Consider the following 17,504-nt stretch of genomic DNA (forward strand, 5'->3'; position numbering starts at 1 on the left):
GCAGCCATGGCTCACGGGCCCAGCCACTCCGCGGCATGTGGGATCTTCCCGGACCGGGGCACGAACCCGCGTCCCCTGCATCGGCAGGCGGACTCTCAACCACTGCGCCACCAGGGAAGCCCTATGTTATTTTTTATACCATTCCTTAGGAACCAAGCAGGTCAGCATCAGTAGGACAGGAAATCAGAATCTGACTGACTTTTTCTTCCATTAGAGGCAAATAAACAAACTATTAAAACCTTTCTGGGAGCAGAGGGGAAAGTGATCAGAAGACATCAACATGCGTTCATCAGGAACAAGCTACTTCATATTATAATTATAGATCAGGACTGCTTGGGGACTTCCCTGGTGGTGCAGTGGATGAGACTCCACACTCCCAATGCAGGGGACACGGGTTCGTGCCCCGGTCCGGGAAGATCCCACGTGCCGCGGAGTGGCTGGGCCTGTGAGCCATGGCCGCTGAGCCTGCGCGTCCGGAGCCTGTGCTCCGCAGGGGGAGAGGCCACAACAGTGAGAGGCCAGGGAACTGGATCCCACATGCCGCAACTAAGAGCCTACATGATGCAACTAAGAACAAGGGCAGCCAAATAAATAAATGAATATTTCAAAAAAAAGACACCGATTTTTCACAAGACTACTGCGATAGCCTCCTAACTGGCTTCCCTCCTCTGTCTCTCATCCCTCTACTCCATCCTCCACTGCAAAATCTAAAAACAAATCCAATTATTTCACTTCCCTGATTAATGCCTCTCATGACTGACACTTACAGAACAACTTTCTTAAGAAGAACACCCAACACCCTTAGCAAGGCAGACCAAGCCCTGTAAAATCTGACCCCAGCCTTTCCTTCCCGTCTCATCTCTGACCATGCAAAACATTAATCGCAGCAGCTCCAGCCACAGTGGACATCTCTGCACTTGTCCCACTCTGGCTTGGCACATGCTATATCCTCTACTTAGGACATCCATTCAATCTGAACCCAACTGAGGGGAGTTTGGGGGAAAATGGATACATGTGTATGTATGGCTGAGTCCCTTTGCAGTGTACCTGAAACAATCACAACATTGTTAACCGACTATATTCCAATATAAAATAAAAAGTTAAAAAAAAATCTGCACCCAACTCATCGCCCTGGGAAATTCCTAGGGGGTCTTTAATACCCACTCAAATGTCTTATGGAAAATGCATTACATTCCAGAGGGTCCTTCCAGAAGACAGATCTATGACAAACAACTAGACATTACAAGAAACAACTTCATCTCAGCATAAGAGGTTTAGGAACAACTCAGTTGTCTGAAATGAAAGGGAACGTTGTCAGGTAGTACCTTCCTCACAGTGGGGCGTGTGGACACAGGAAGATGATGTCTTGCCAGGTGAAACCTCCATGCACGTCTACTGTTCAACAGAACCCATTTAATTATTTGATGGCTATCATTGTGAGGAGGAGGCAAAAATCTGTCTCTAGAAACTTCTCTTGTTCCTGGTTCTACCCTCTGGAGCAATTCAGAATTTGTCTATGTCTTTTTATACACAGCAGCTTTTCACAACTGCAGACACTTATTACACTAGGCCTCCTCCCAGTCACTCAAATTTGCTCTTTCATAACTTACAGATGTTTGCTGACTCCTGGCAGTGCCGCATTCAGAATCTCTATTTGGCATCTAAAGCAGCTAAGGCATCATGCTACTTCTTAAGGGGGCAATCGCAGATTGATTTTGTACCCTAGCCCCCAACCAAGTACATGGTACACTGGTCACATTCCAAAGAAAGAATTAATGTAAAATCTGCAACATTTCATGTTCATTGTAGCTCTGTTTACAATAGCCAGGACATGGAAGCAACCTAAGTGTCCATCGACAGATGAATGGATAAAGAAGATGTGGCACATATATACAATGGAATATTACTCAGCTATAAAAAGGAACAAAACTGAGTTATTTGTAGTGAGGTGGATGGACCTAGAGTCTGTCATACAGAGTGAAGGAAGTCAGAAAGAGAAAAACAAATACCGTATGCTAACACAAATATATGGAATCTCAAAAAAAAATGGTCTGAAGAACCTAGGGGCAGGACAGGAATAAAGATGCAGACGTAGGGAATGGACTTGAGGACACGGGGAGGGGGAAGGGTAAGCTGGGATGAAGTGAGAGAGTGGCATGGACATATATACACTACCAAACGTAAAATAGATAGCCAGTGGGAAGCAGCCACATAGCACAGGGAGATTAGCTCAGTGCTTTGTGTCCACCTAGAGGGGTGGGATAGGGAGGAGATATGGGGATACATATATATATATGTACATATATATATATACATATACATACATATATATGTATGGCTGATTCACTTTGTTATAAAGCAGAAACACACCATTGTAAAGCAATTATACTCCAATAAAGATGTTAAAAAAAAAATCTGCAACATTTCAAATACCTACATCACTTGACCACAGGAAAGGAAGACTTCTGATGTCCTGCTGGAACTGAAGCAGCCAGGAAAGGGCTCCCGCAGGACGGGCTGCCCTGAAGTCACATGTAAGTTTTCTGGTATGTTCTGCATCAGACTCCTCCCCTGAGCCCCACCCCCAATCCAGCCTCTTCTGAGGCTTTCTCTGAGCCAGGCCAGCTCTCCAGTTGCTGGCTGTGGTTGTTGGTTCAGGATCACAGGCAGCAGTAAGTGGGGTGGACCCCTAAGCATCCAGAAGAAAGAAAAATATTCAAACAAGAGAAAAAGCGGAAACAAGAGATTTACTTCTTTAACCATATCCCAAATTAGTGGCCCACGGAGCGCTCATCCACTGCAATATGCATCTAGGATTAAAAATAGGTTCTTGGGGCTTCCCTGGTGGCCAGTGGTTGAGAGTCCGCCTGCCGATGCAGGGGATACAGGTTCGTGCCCCGGTCCGGGAAGATCCCACATGCCACGGAGCGGCTAGGCCCGTGAGCCATGGCCGCTGAGCCTGCGCGTCCGGAGCCTGTGCTCCGCAACGGGAGAGGCCAGAACAGTGAGAGGCCCGCGTACCGCAAAAAAAAATAATAAATAAAAATAAAAATAGGTTCTTGAATTCGCTGGCGGTCCAGTGGTTAGGACTCTATGCTTTCACTGCCGAGGTCGCAGGTTTGAGCCCTGGTCGGGGAGCGAAGATCCCGTAAGCCACATGGCGTGGCCAAAAAAAAAAAAAGAAAAACACAGGTCCTATCGAACCCGGGCCCACTGACGTGGTAGTGCGGAGTCTTAACCACTGGACCACCAAGGAAGTCCCCAGGTCCCAGTTTTTAATGTGGTTTTTTCAGAGTAACTTTGAGCAAAATTCTATCATTAACAAACAGAAGGCAGCAAAGAAAAGGGGGAAACTTGACATCACTCTGTGATAAATGTTCAAATTATTTCCAGAAATCCTTGCTAGGTAACTAGTCCAGACCTGACTAGTAAAAGGAGGATGCAAGCTACATATGTAATTTTAAATTTTCTTGTAGGCACATTCAGAAAGGTGAAATTAATTTTAGTATTATATTTGATTTAACCCAACATATAGAAAATATTATAATTTCAACATGTAACCAATATAGAAAATTATTAAGATATTTTTACATTCCTTTTTTCAAACCAAGTCTTTGAAATCCACTGTTTTGACACAGTACATCTCAATTCAGACTAATTATTGTACTGGACAGTGGAGGTCTAGGCTATAAATAAATCCTTTTAAGACACAAGTCAACTTTAGGTTCAAGATACTTGTAAAGTCTATTCTTAGGAACAGATTTATATTATAAAAATAATTATCAAATGCAAAGCATTTGGTGAAAAGTAGAAAGTGATATGGATTGAAAATAAAGACTTCTAAAAAATTATCTAAGCACTTATCACAAGGTGGATGCTTCTGAAACCCTCAGACTCCTTTTTCAAAGTCAAAAATAAATTACATAATCAGTCCTGTGTCATGGACCCAAACCTTCCAACAAATACTTCGGAGTTCATGCAGTTCAGGACATTCTTTTTATAGACGAAAAAGAATCCCTACCAATCTCTGCACCCAGCAACCGACTTCTGTCTAGTGTGACAGACGGTCAAGTGCTGATGGACTGACATGGATACACTGCTCTGTGCAACCATGCACTGAGTCACAGTCGCCGAGTGGGCCCCCAAAGGAAACCTTACATAACAACCAGAATGGATTAAAGATGCCCAGTGGCAATTTTAACATCGATTAAAATATCCTCCAAAACATATGCCACAAAGCCTTCTCGGAACCATTCCCTGAGTGGCAAAGAAAGACTATCGTCTGATATTTAGAAATGAAGACTCAATACAGAAAGGGCACTAGATAAGAAGAGCTGCAAAATAATTCTATGACCTTCAGGATAATCACCCTTAGGAACAAAACGCTCCAGCTCAATGTTATAATTTCAATCTTCGCTCCAGCAAAGAAAGTAACGAGCTGGCAAATATAACAGCCAAGCAAGAGATGCCACCGAAGCCAGCCTCTACTGAAAATCCATAAATAAGTGGTGCATATTTTAAGGCATTAACTTAAAATTCCAAGCACATGGGGAATTATTAAGATCAATGAGTAATGGGTAAAATGCAACTGAAACAAAGCTACGATCAAAAACAAAATTTTTTTTAATTGTTAATTAAATCATAAAACTCAGCCAAAGCAACTTGGGCTTTTAATATAGGGGACTTAAGTATTAATCCTGCTAATCAAAGGAAAACAACTTCAGACCACCTTTTCGATTGATATGCAACACAACGAGTCCACAGAGTCTAGGTGAGGTCGCTGTCCATAAGTTACTGAGAAAGACAGTGTGCTTACAGGGCCTCATGAGAGAATACACTGGTTCTTTACTGAAAATTTCAAAAGGAAACCTTTATTGATCTTAAATTTCAAAAGGAAACCTTTATTGATCTTAAATTAAGTCTATAAATAGTTAAGTACTCTTAAAATTAGCAGTATGGGAGCCCACAGAGTTCAGTCTCAGATATAGATCATCCTCAAGAAATGAAGTTTCGTCAGAGCTGCAACTCCCAGCTCAGAGTCTCTTCCCTCTGCCGTCACAGAACTGCCCCGGAGACCGAGGGGAGGGCAGCCTCACTGAGGCTGCCGGCTCTGGAGGGGCCCCGGCGGCCGAAGCTGCAACAGTCCTGGGGACCGCAGGCCGTATCACTCATCCTGGGGTAAGCCAGCTGCCACATCATGAGGACACTCAAGCAGCCCTAAGGAGAGATCCATATGGCAAGGAACTGAGGCCTCTTACCTACAGCCACGTGACCATGTGGATGAAAGGCTCTTGGTGCTGCAGCCAGGAGTCAGTGCTGTGCCTCTGAGGTGGGAGAGCCAACTTCAAGACACTGGTCCACAAGAGACCTCCCAGGTCCACGTAACATCGAACAGCGAAAATCTCCCAGAGATCTCCATCTCAACACCAGCACCCAGCTCCACTCAACGACCAGCAAGCTACAGTGCCGGACACCCTATGCCAAACAACTAGCAAGACAGGAACACAACCCCACCCATTAGCAGAGAGGCTGCCTAAAATCATAATAAGTCCACAGATACCCCAAAACACACCACCAGACATGGACCTGCCCACCAGAAAGACAAGATCCAGCCTCATCCACCAGAACACAGGCACTAGTCCCCTCCACCAGGAAGCCTACACAACCCACTGAACCAACTTTAGCCTCTGGGGACAGACACCAAAAACAATGGGAACTACTAACCTGCAGCCTGCAAAAAGGAGAACCCAAACACAGTAAGATAAACAAAACGAGAAGACAGAAAAACACACAGCAGATGAAGGAGCAAGATAAAAACCCACCAGACCTAACAAATGAAGAGGAAATAGGCAGTCTACCTGAAAAAGAATTCAGAATAATGAGAGTAAAGATGATCCAAAATCTTGGAAATAGAATAGACAAAATGCAAGAAACATTTAACAAGGACCTAGAAGAACTAAAGATGAAACAAGCAACGATGAATAACACAATAAATGAAATTAAAAATACTCTACATGGGATCAATAGCAGAATAACTAAGGCAGAAGAACGGATAAGTGACCTGGAAGATAAAATAGTGGAAATAACTACTGCAGAACAGAATAAAGAAAAAAGAATGAAAAGAACTGAGGATAGTCTCAGAGACCTCTGGGACAACATTAAACACACGAACATTCGAATTATAGGGGTTCCAGAAGAAGAAGAGAAACAGAAAGGGACTGAGAAAATATTTGAAGAGATTATAGTTGAAAACTTCCCTAATATGGGAAAGGAAATAGTTAATCAAGTCCAGGAAGTACAGAGAGTCCCATACAGGATAAATCCAAGGAGAAATACGCCAAGACACATATTAATCAAACTGTCAAAAATTAAATACAAAGAAAACATATTAAAAGCAGCAAGGGAAAAACAACAAATAACACACAAGGGAATCCCCATAAGGTTAACAGCTGATTTTTCAGCAGAAACTCTGCAAGCCAGAAGGGACTGGCAGGACATATTTAAAGTGATGAAGGAGAAAAACCTGCAACCAAGATTACTCTACCCAGCAAGGATCTCATGCAGATTTGAGGAGAAATTAAAACCTTTACAGACAAGCAAAAGCTGAGAGAGTTCAGCACCACAAAACCAGCTTTACAACTGCTAAAGAAACTTCTCTAGGCAAGAAACACAAGAGAAGGAAAAGACCTACAATAACGAACCCAAAACAATTAAGAAAATGGGAATACGAACATACATATCAATAATTACCTTAAATGTAAATGGTGCTCCCACCAAAAGACACAGATTGGCTGAATGGATACAAAAATAAGACCCATATATATGCTGTCTACAAGAGTCCCACTTCAGACCTAGAGACACATACAGACTGAAAGTAAAGGGACGGAAAAAGATATTCCATGCAAATAGAAACCAAAAGAAAGCTGGAGTAGCAACACTCATATCAGAAAAAATAGACTTTAAAATAAAGACTATTAGAAGAGACAAAGAAGGACACTACATGATGATCAAGGGATCCATCCAGGAAGAAGATATAACAATTGTAAATATTTATGCACCCAACATAGGAGCACCTCAATACATAAGGCAAATACCAATAGCCATAAAAGGGGAAATCGACAGTAACACATTCATACTAGGGGACTTTAACACCCCACTTTCACCAATGAACAGATCACCCAAAATGAAAATAAATAAGGAAACACAAGCTTTAAATGATACATTAAACAAGATGGACTTAATTGATATTTATAGGACATTCCATCCAAAAACAACAGAATACACATTTTTCTCAAGTGCTCATGGAACATTCTCCAGGATAAATCATATCTTGGGTCACAAATCAAGCCTTGGTAAATTTAAGAAAATTGAAATTATATCAGGTATCTTTTCTGACCACAACACTATGAGACTAGGTATCAATTACAGGAAAGATCTGTAAAAAAATACAAACACATGGAGGCTAAACAATACACTACTTAATAGCGAAGTGATCACTGAAGAAATCAAAGAGGAAATCAAAATATACCTAGAAACAAATGACAATGGAGACACGACGACCCAAAACGTATGGGATGCAGCAAAAGCAGTTCTAAGAGGGAAGTTTATAGCAATACAATCCTACCTTAAGAAACAGGAAACATCTCGAATAAACAACCTAACCTTGCACCTAAAGCAATTAGAGAAAGAAGAACAAAAAAAACCCAACATTAAGAGAACGAAAGGAATCATAAAAATAAGATCAGAAAGAAATGAAAAAGAAATGAAGAAACGATAGCAAAGATCAGTAAAACTAAAAGCTGGTTCTTTGAGAAGATAAACAAAATTGATAAACCATTAGCCAGACTCATCAAGAAAAAAAAGGAGAAGACTCAAATCAATAGAATTAGAAATGAAAAAGGAGAAGTAACAACTGACACTGAAGAAATACAAAAGATCATGAGAGATTACTACAAGCAACTCTATGCCAATAAAATGGACAACCTGGAAGAAATGGACAAATTCTTAGAAATGCACAACCTGCCAAGACTGAATCAGGAAGAAATAGAAAATATGAACAGACCAATCACAAGCACTGAAATCGAAACTGTGATTAAAAATCTTCCAACAAACAAAAGCCCAGGACCAGATGGCTCCACAGGCGAATTCTATCAAACATTTAGAGAAGAGCTAACACCTATCCTTCTCAAAATCTTCCAAAATATAGCAGAGGGAGGAACACTCCCAAACTCATTCTACGAGGCCACCATTACCCTGATACAAAAACCACACAAGGACGTCACAAAGAAAGAAAACTACAGGCTCATATCACTGATGAACACAGATGTAAAAATCCTCAACAAAATACTAGCAAACAGAATCCAACAGCACATGAAAAGGATCATACACCATGATCAAGTGGGGTTTATTCCAGGAATGCAAGGATTCTTCAATATATGCAAATCAATCAACGTGATACACCATATTAACAAATTGAAGGAGAAAACCCATATGATCATCTCAATAGATGCAGAGAAAGCTTTAGACAAAATTCAACACCCATTTATGATAAAAACCCTGCAGAAAGTAGGCATAGAGGGAACTTTCCTCAACATAATAAAGGCCATATATGACAAACCCCCAGAAAACATTGTCCTCAATGGTGAAAAACTGAAAGCATTTCCACTAAGATCAGGAACAAGACAAGGTTGCCCACTCTCACCACTCTTATTCAACATAGTTTTGGAAGTTTTAGCCACAGCAACCAGAGAAGAAAAGGAAATAAAAGGAATCCAAATCGGAAAAGAAGAAGTAAAGCTGTCACTGTTTGCAGATGACATGACACTATACATAGAGAATCCTAAAGATGCTACCAGAAAACTACTAGAGCTAATCAATGAATTTGGTAAAGTAGCAGGATACAAAATTAATGCACAGAAATCTCTGGCATTCCTATACACTAATGATGAAAAATCTGAAAGAGAAATCAAGAAAACACTCCCATTTACCATTGCAACAAAAAGAATAAAGTATCTAGGAATAAACCTACCTAAGGAGACAAAAGACCTGTATGCAGAAAACTATAAGACACTGATGAAAGAAATTAAAGATGATACAAATAGATGGAGACATATACCATGTTCTTGGATTGGAAGAATCAACATTGTGAAAATGACTCTACTACCCAAAGCAATCTACAGATTCAATGCAATCCCTATCAAACTACCACTGGCATTTTTCACAGAACTAGAACAAAAAATTTCACAATTTGTATGGAAACACAAAAGACCCCGAATAGCCGAAGCAATCTTGAGAATGAAAAATGGAGCTGGAGGAATCAGGCTCCCTGACTTCAGACTATACTACAATGCTACAGTAATCAAGACAGTATGGTACTGGCACAAAAACAGAAATATAGATCAATGGAACAGGATAGAAAGCCCAGAGATAAACCCACGCACACATGGTCCCCTTATCTTTGATAAAGGAGGCAAGAATGTACAGTGGAGAAGGAACAGCCTCTTCAATAAGTGGTGCTGGGAAAATTGGACAGGTACATATAAAAGTATGAGAGTAGAACACTCCCTAACACCATACACAAAAATAAGCTCAAAATGGATTAAAGACCTAAATGTAAGGCCAGAAACTTTCAAACTCTTAGAGGAAAACATAGGCAGAACACTCTATTGCATAAATCACAGCAAGATCCTTTTTGACCCACCTCCTAGAGAAATGGAAATAAAAGCAAAAATAAACAAATGGGACTTAATGAAACTTCAAAGCTTTTGCACAGCAAAGGAAACCATAAACAAGACCAAAAGACAACCCTCAGAATGGGAGAAAATATTTGCAAATGAAGCAACTGACAAAGGATTAATTTCCAAAATTTACAAGCAGCTCATGTAGCTCAATAACAAAAAAAGAAACAACCCAATCCAAAAATGGGCAGAAGACCTAAATAGACATTCCTCCAAAGAAAATATACAGACTGCCAACAAACACATGAAAGAATGCTCAACATCATTAATCATTAGAGAAATGCAAATCAAAACTACAATGAGATACCATCTCACACCGGTCAGAATGGCCATCATCAAAAAATCTAGAAACAATAAATGCTGGAGAGGGTGTGGAGAAAAGGGAATACTCTTGCACTGCTGGTGGGAATGTGAATTGGTACAGCCACTATGGAGAGCAGTATGGAGGTTCCTTAAAAAACTACAAATAGAACTACCATATGACCCAGCAATCCCTCTACTGGGCATATATCCTGAGAAAATCGTAATTCAAAAAGAGTCATGTACCAAAATGTTCATTGCAGCTCTATTTACAATAGCCAGGACATGGAAGCAACCTAAGTGTCCATTGACAGATGAATGGATAAAGAAGATGTGGCACATATATACAATGGAATATTACTCAGCTATAAAAAGAAACGAAATTGAGCTATTTGTAATGAGGTGGAAGGAACTAGAGTCTGTCATACAGAGTGAAGTAAGTCAGAAAGAGAAAGACAAATACCGTATGCTAACACATATATGTGGAATTTAAGAAAAAAAAATGTCATGAAGAACCTAGGGGTAAGACAGGAATAAAGACACAGACCTACTAGAGAATGGACTTGAGGATATGGGGAGGGGAAGGGTGAGCTGTGACAAAGCGAGAGAGTGGCATGGACATATATACACTACCAAACGTAAGATAGATAGCTAGTGGGAAGCAGCCGCATAGCACAAGGAGATCAGCTGGGTGCATTGTGACCACCTAGAGGGGTGGGATAGGGAGGGTGGGAGGGAGGGAGACGCAAGAGGGAAGAGACATGGGAACATATGTATATGTATAACTGATTCACTTTGTTATAAAGCAGAAACTAACACACCATTGTAAAGCATTTATACTCTAATAAAGATGTAAAAAAAAAAGAAATGAAGTTTCGTTGTCAAAACTCATGGAAAAGGAAACCCATTCTTTCAAAGGACATTGACATTCTCTCAAACACATCTTCCTAAGTAACATTTACTAAAGTCCTCTTCTAGAAGTCTACCTCCCATGCAGTTACTCCAGCTCCTCCAACCCCCAACCCAAGCTCCTTGGCCACACTTTTCCCTCCTCCTAATTCCTAAGGATTTAGTACTTTATTATGTCCCAGCAAGAGATAACACTTCCTCCTTGGGAGAAGGAGGAAAGAATCTAACAAGATTCTAGGGCTTCCCTGGTGGCGCAGTGGTTGAGAGTCTGCCTTCCAATGCAGAGGACGCGGGTTCGTGCCCCGGTCTGGGAAGATCCCACATGCCGTGGAGCGGCTGGGCCCGTGAGCCACGGCCACTGAGCCTGCGCATCCGGAGCCTGTGCTCCGCAACAGCAGAGGCCACGGCAGTGAGAGGCCCGCGTACCGCAAAAAAAAAAAGATTCTAACAAATCCAAGATGCTCTTAGGGAGGGTGCAGAAGGGGAAGCCCGTGAGCACTGTTGCATTAATGACACCAATCCCATCACAGCTATGAAACCCCTGCGCTGTGCCCAGACTGGACACCAGATCCAGAAGATCAGATCTGACTAAAGTCAGGAACAGTGTTTGAAAAGCCAGGACAGGTTATAGGTACGATAAGTCAGCTGAAGAAGAATGGGCACTTACAGCAAAACTAGTTCCACACACCCAATTTCTGCCTTACGCCGGGTCCCTCATACTGCCCACTGAACACCAGCCTACACTTCTCCTCCACTTATTACCAGCTCAATAATCCTTGCCATTCTCCATTCAGAATCCATTCTTTCCTTTTATTGGCATAAGACAGCAACATACAATGTCAGAAGCCTCAGCCCAACACTTCTGCTGCCTGCAACTCATTGCTGGAAAGTCTCTTAAAGGAAGCAAAGCTTTTTACTTTGTAGATTAAAAAAAGGAGTAAAATGTAAATACTCTTCTGAGTGATCTACAGTAATACTCAAGGGAGTGGCAAATCTGATGTTCTTCTTAGAAGAGACAAAGCTGAAGAACTGGAGAAGGAAAGAATCTTGAGATAATTTTCTAAGACTTCACACTTTTTCTAGGGCTGAGTCCAGGAGGAACTCTTGATTTCTTTGCCATGTGATGGGGTATAGACCTAGTCAGGGTCACCCATGCATCCATATGTTTCCCAGAGTGGATGTTTTCATTTCCTGCCACAGACCCTAACTCAAAGCTAAACTTCAACCCACAAACTTATGCCACTGTTGTTCACATGCGTGCTGAGGGATGTTCTTGGAAGTTATGAGAAAATGTAATCTATGGTCCAATAAACTTGGGGATTTAATGAACTAATGTACAATTCAAGAGTGCAATAGAAAGTACAGTGTTTCCCTAATACAGCAGTTCTCAGACTGTGGTCTGTACAACTCAGTGAACCAATATTTTCCAAATAATCAATGCATGATGTTACAGAATCATTCATGCTTAAAAGATTCATTAAAGCACAAGACAGACTAATGGATTTTAATATAACAAAGTACAAAAAGGGCTTTGATACGCTTTCAGATGTCATATTGCCACAAAACTTTAAGAAACTACCATTTGTCAAGTTTTGGTATAGTATTAAAGAAAAATATCCACAATTTTCTAAAAAGGTTATAAAATATTTCTCCTTTTTCCTACTACAAATCTGTGTGAGGCCAAGTTTTCTTCATATGCTCAACCAAAACAACATATCACAAAAGAATGAGTGGAGAAGCAGCTGAGAATGAATAGCTGACTATTGATCCAGACATGAAAGAGATTTGCAAAAAACCAAACAAACAAAAAGTAAAACTATGCCACTCTTATCACTAAATTTTTGGGAAAATACAATTATTTTTCACAAAAAAATATTGTTTAGGCTTACATATATGGGGCTCATTTTGTTTTTCAATAAATTAAAACCTTTATAATTTTTCAGTTTTAATTTCTAATATAAAATATTAATAGATATAACCCACATGAAACTCTTTGGGATACTCGATACTTTTTTAGAGTGAAAAGGGTCTTCAGATCAAAAAGTTTGAGATGCTTCCCTAATATATTTTGATCATGGAAGCCTTTCTGTGTGGAACACCTTGAGCATATTCTATGGAACATACAATGGGAAACAGAGTCTCATGTTGTGCTTATCAAACTATTCCTCGGGGCTTCCCTGGTGGCACGGTGGTTGGGAGTCCGCCTGCCAATGCAGGGGACACGGGTTCGTGTCCCGGTCCGGGAAGATCCCACATGCCACGGAGCAGCTGGGCCCGTGAGCCATGGCCGCTGAGCCTGCACGTCCGGAGCCTGTGCTCCGCAGCGGGAGAGGCCACGGCAGTGAGAGGTCCGTGTACCGCAAAAAAAAACCCCAAAACAAAACAAAACAAAAAACTATTCCTTTTCGTGTCTCTTCTCCCTAGACCTTCTGCAATAAGTTAATTTATATGCTGCTCAAAGGGTTTCCTCTCACACAGTAGTTTTGTGCTTATGACCCTGGCAGTAAATGCATATATCTTTTCTGGCAAATACAGGTGGATACTGACTTCATTTATTTAGAAGAGGCCATAATCTACAGAATTATTTCACTGAGCAAATGCTACAAATAGGAGAAATGATGACATAGGTTAACATGCTCCTATAGCAGATAATCTGCTATGAGATACCGTGCCAGGATGTCCCAAGAGCATAAAGGATATCATGTCAGCTAGATCGGGGCCAATTTGGTTTACCATTCAGTTTCCGACAACAGGAGGATCACTGACTGAGATGCTTATGTTACAAACTACTCTTTTATAAAACCAGCAGGATGACAGTAATTTATTACTCTGAGTACTGACAATTTGTTTGTAAAAACTGTAAGCAAGCCAAAAATAACTTAAGAACAGATTCATATTTCTACCGTGGCTTTTTGGAACACAGAGGAAGGCCAATTCTTTACTTTCAGCACGACTCGAAGCCCCAGTTCCAGAATTTAGTTATAAATCTCTCCTCCTGTCAGGTAGCTGAATAACTGGCTAGAAGCCTGTTCTCAGATGGCTATAAAAGATTTTGGGCAAGAGTCAAAAGTGTAAAGTGTTGAACAACTATTCCATGCAAAAACTCCCCCCAAGGAAACCCAGTCCTTCTATAGAGCTGGCACGGAGTACGGGCTGTTCAGTCCTCTAATTTTCATTCTGGAATTTACCCAAATAAGAGCAACCATTAAATTTACTTATGCAGTTTTTTAAGTGTCTAGTTTATAAAAATGTTGCTCAAGGATGACCAGGATCTCATCCTGAGAGCTGAAGACACTCATCTTGGTCTCTTTTTCTTTTTACTTAAGACTAGAAGTGAAATTAGCATGTAATCTGCTTCTGGTAAAACTTTCTTTAGTGAAAAATTTTTATAGCCATAAATGCTTACTAGTTTTAGGTTCCATTCTAGTTCATTTAGTCCTCCCAGCAACTCTACAAGATAGAGACTATAATTATCCCCATTTTACAGATAAGGAAACAGGCTCAGTGTTGCCTGAGGCCACCTAGTTTACAGGTGGCAGATAGGACTAGAATCCCGGAAGTTAGTCCCTCTGAACCGGGATGCTGTCCCACCTGAGATGCATGATCAATAAATCGAATGCTTTTTATTAAGAAGATATCCTATTCTGTGCATAAAATAGTGGTTTTTAGCTCCAGATGAGCCATTATTTCAAAAAGCCTTCCTTACACTCCAGTGTGTTAAGCCCCATTCTCCGTCTTCCCATCACGCCCTGTCCACAGACCACGTGGTATTTACCTGCTGCCCTTCTGTCTCCCTTCTAGCCTGTACTACATCCTCCCACCCAGTACCTGGAGCAACAATCTGAATGAGTGAGAGAACCAAGGAAAGAACAAACAAAAGTGAGTCTCCACAAATCCACTTAGTCACGAAGAACATTAATTTCCAAATGAGGTTCGTGCATCATGGAGGGTATGCAAAAAAAAAACCCAGTGGGGTGCAGGGAGAACACATTAGCATTTCTCTTTCTATTCACTGACATTTACCACAAGGATTGGCACTAGCATCCTCAGAGTCTGCTCCAGTGCGTGGGGCAGACGGCCACACAGGCCGGCGAGGCACTCAAGGCCTAGCATGGGCATTCCTCAGCTTGTGGGGTGAGCAGCAAGGCCCTCACCTGCTTGCTTGCTTTCTGTAGCCAGTTTACATGGGCCGAACTGAGAAAGTGGCTGTCGGGATTATATTTTCAATTGTATCTAAAGTAACCCTCACAAAACGGCCAGGTGGCTTTGAATGAGTCCCGCACAGAACTGCAAAAAAATGCTAGCAACAATACAAGCACAAATAAATGGGAAAATAGTACAGCTGGCGATATTGTTTTTTACCATTTCTCATATAATATCTTTCTCACCCGTATCATAACATATAACAACAAGCTGGTCAGATCAGACATGAAGTTAGCCAAAAAATACCAAAAAAACAAAAAACCTGAAAGTATCAAAACTTAGATCCATATCCACTATTTTTTACCAATGGTCTCTGCCTAAGTGAATATGATACCTTGGGAAACTGCCTAATAATACTCTTCTACAGCTTATAAATAAATATATTTTTGTTAACAAGATCAAAAATGTGGAGCTCGCTGATCTAAAACTTTGCTACTCCAAGTGCAACCTTCAAAGGAGCAGCGCCCGCGTCACCTGGAGGCTTGTTAGAAATGCAGACTCTCAAGGTCCATCCCAGACCGACTGAATCAGATTTTGCATTTTAACAAGATCCCCAGGTCCTTCATAGGCACATCTCTGTCTGCGAAGCACTGCTTTAGAACACACATCTTAAATGATCTGAATCCTAATAGTTCAGCTCTTATGTATACGCTTAGAAAGATTTCTCTGTTGAAGTTTTGAACTCATAAACTTCTCATTTTAATACCTATTATCAAATGTTCTTCAAGACTATAAAGAACTATCCCCATGAACCAAAAATCCAGTGAAATAATCTATGTACAACTAAAGCATTAACTCCTTATTAATTCCAGTATCTTAAAATAAATGTTCTGATCCTCTACCACAAAAACTATCCAGCCACACCTTCATCTTTTTGATCCCCACCTCCACTTACTTTTGTTTGACCATCGGCTTTGAACACATAGCAGATACTCTGCTGACTGGCTGCATCGTCTTTAATCAGACAAGCAAAATAACTTGGGTCGTGACTGTTATGAATCAGTCTGTGAACTCGCTGAGGCTTACACTCGAAGATGCTGGAACAGATCAGTGGATCCCATTGTTGGCTTTTTCCTGGCTCAGGCTCACATCTCAGTCCGGAGGGCGAAACGCAAAGGTGGACTTGCTTGGTACCAGACTCCTTTGTGGAGGACTGCCCGCTGAGCCTTCGCACCTCTGCCACGACCCAAGGCAGCATGGGCATGGTGGTCAGAGAATGCACGGGTAAGAAGCCCACCAGCTGGAGGCTAAATTCCACCGAGACCTCGCTAGGAAACGGATGTTTCCTTGCTGTGAAGGTTATTGGTTCCATGTTGGGAAAGGTCTGGAAACTCAGCAAAACATTGCCACTGTTTTCTAGTTTAGACCAAACAATCTATTTTACATGCTTCTGATGCAGAATCCTGCAGGAGAAAAACAGAGGCATTAGAATTTAATGAAGTCGCAGCATTTCAGAGCTTAAGAGGCTGAAGCCCAAATAGAGGAAGAAATAGATATTAGTTCACATACGCTGCTCTGCCTAGAAAGAGCTTTCTTGAAATCGTATTACATATGAAACCTGAAAATGCCGTAACTGTCACGCTCACTACGGGTTACAAAGATCCCACCGGGAAGACTCCGGTTAAACATAAGCCTCATAGAGCCAACAAAGGCCAGCACCATAGAAACCAATATAATGCTGCTTGGACGGCTTTAAACCCTGCTGCATTATTTAACATACTTTCAAGGAATTTTTTAAGATGATCAAATTCAGTACTGGTGGCTTCCCCCAAGAAAGTAACCTTACAAGAAAAATATATCAGCTCTCTATCATCACAGTCTATTGAACCAGTCCAGTTTTCAACAACTGACCTTATCACTTATGATACCACTGAAGCTTTAAAACGCTCTTCCTGACTTCCCTGGCGGTCCAGTGGTTAAGACTCTGAACTCCCAACACAGAGGGCACGGGTTCCACCCCTGGTCGGGGAACTAAGATCCCACACGCCACACGGCCGCGGCCAAAAAAAAAAAAGGCTCTCCCTGATGTAGCCCAGAGGTTCTGAATCACCAATTCAAATTCCAGTAACGTGTACTTGGCAACTATCATGTTCTGAACACCATCATAAATATTTTGTTTCATTCACGTACTACAAGCACCCCAACACCTTGCATCTCCTCATCAATAGAGGGTGTTTCCTGTACTACGACCCAAACTCACTCAGTGGGAAATTTTTCCTTCTCTATGGGTGATTTTCAAAAACCACATTTGACGTATCTTAACACCCTCCTGCTCCATTGGATGACAAAACCCTTTTGTCCAAAGCTGAGTTGTCTACAGGATCTCAAGCTCTATTCGTTACTCGTTTGCTCCCT

General features: G+C 41.3%; 1 protein-coding gene across 8 annotated transcripts in view; it reads right to left on the reverse strand.

Annotated features, from left to right (window-relative positions):
* The window catches only part of TBC1D1 (TBC1 domain family member 1), a 231,246-nt gene that overhangs the window by 198,477 nt on the left and 15,265 nt on the right, over positions 1-17,504 (reverse strand). For 7 of the 8 annotated variants that reach the window (XM_027103179.1, XM_027103177.1, XM_027103175.1 and 4 more), the window contains exon 2: positions 16,045-16,552. The exons of the other annotated variant lie outside the window; for it this stretch is intronic. In XM_027103179.1, coding sequence (XP_026958980.1) covers positions 16,045-16,461 — 417 coding nt within the window. In that variant the 5' untranslated portion in view covers positions 16,462-16,552. The remainder of the gene's footprint in view (positions 1-16,044; positions 16,553-17,504) is intronic. 8 annotated transcript variants of the gene reach the window in all.

The sequence above is a fragment of the Aethalodelphis obliquidens genome, unplaced genomic scaffold (assembly GCF_003676395.1).
Source record: "Aethalodelphis obliquidens isolate GAN/ISIS:26980383/991018 unplaced genomic scaffold, ASM367639v1 scaffold6, whole genome shotgun sequence".
Classification (NCBI taxonomy): Eukaryota; Metazoa; Chordata; class Mammalia; order Artiodactyla; family Delphinidae; genus Aethalodelphis; species Aethalodelphis obliquidens.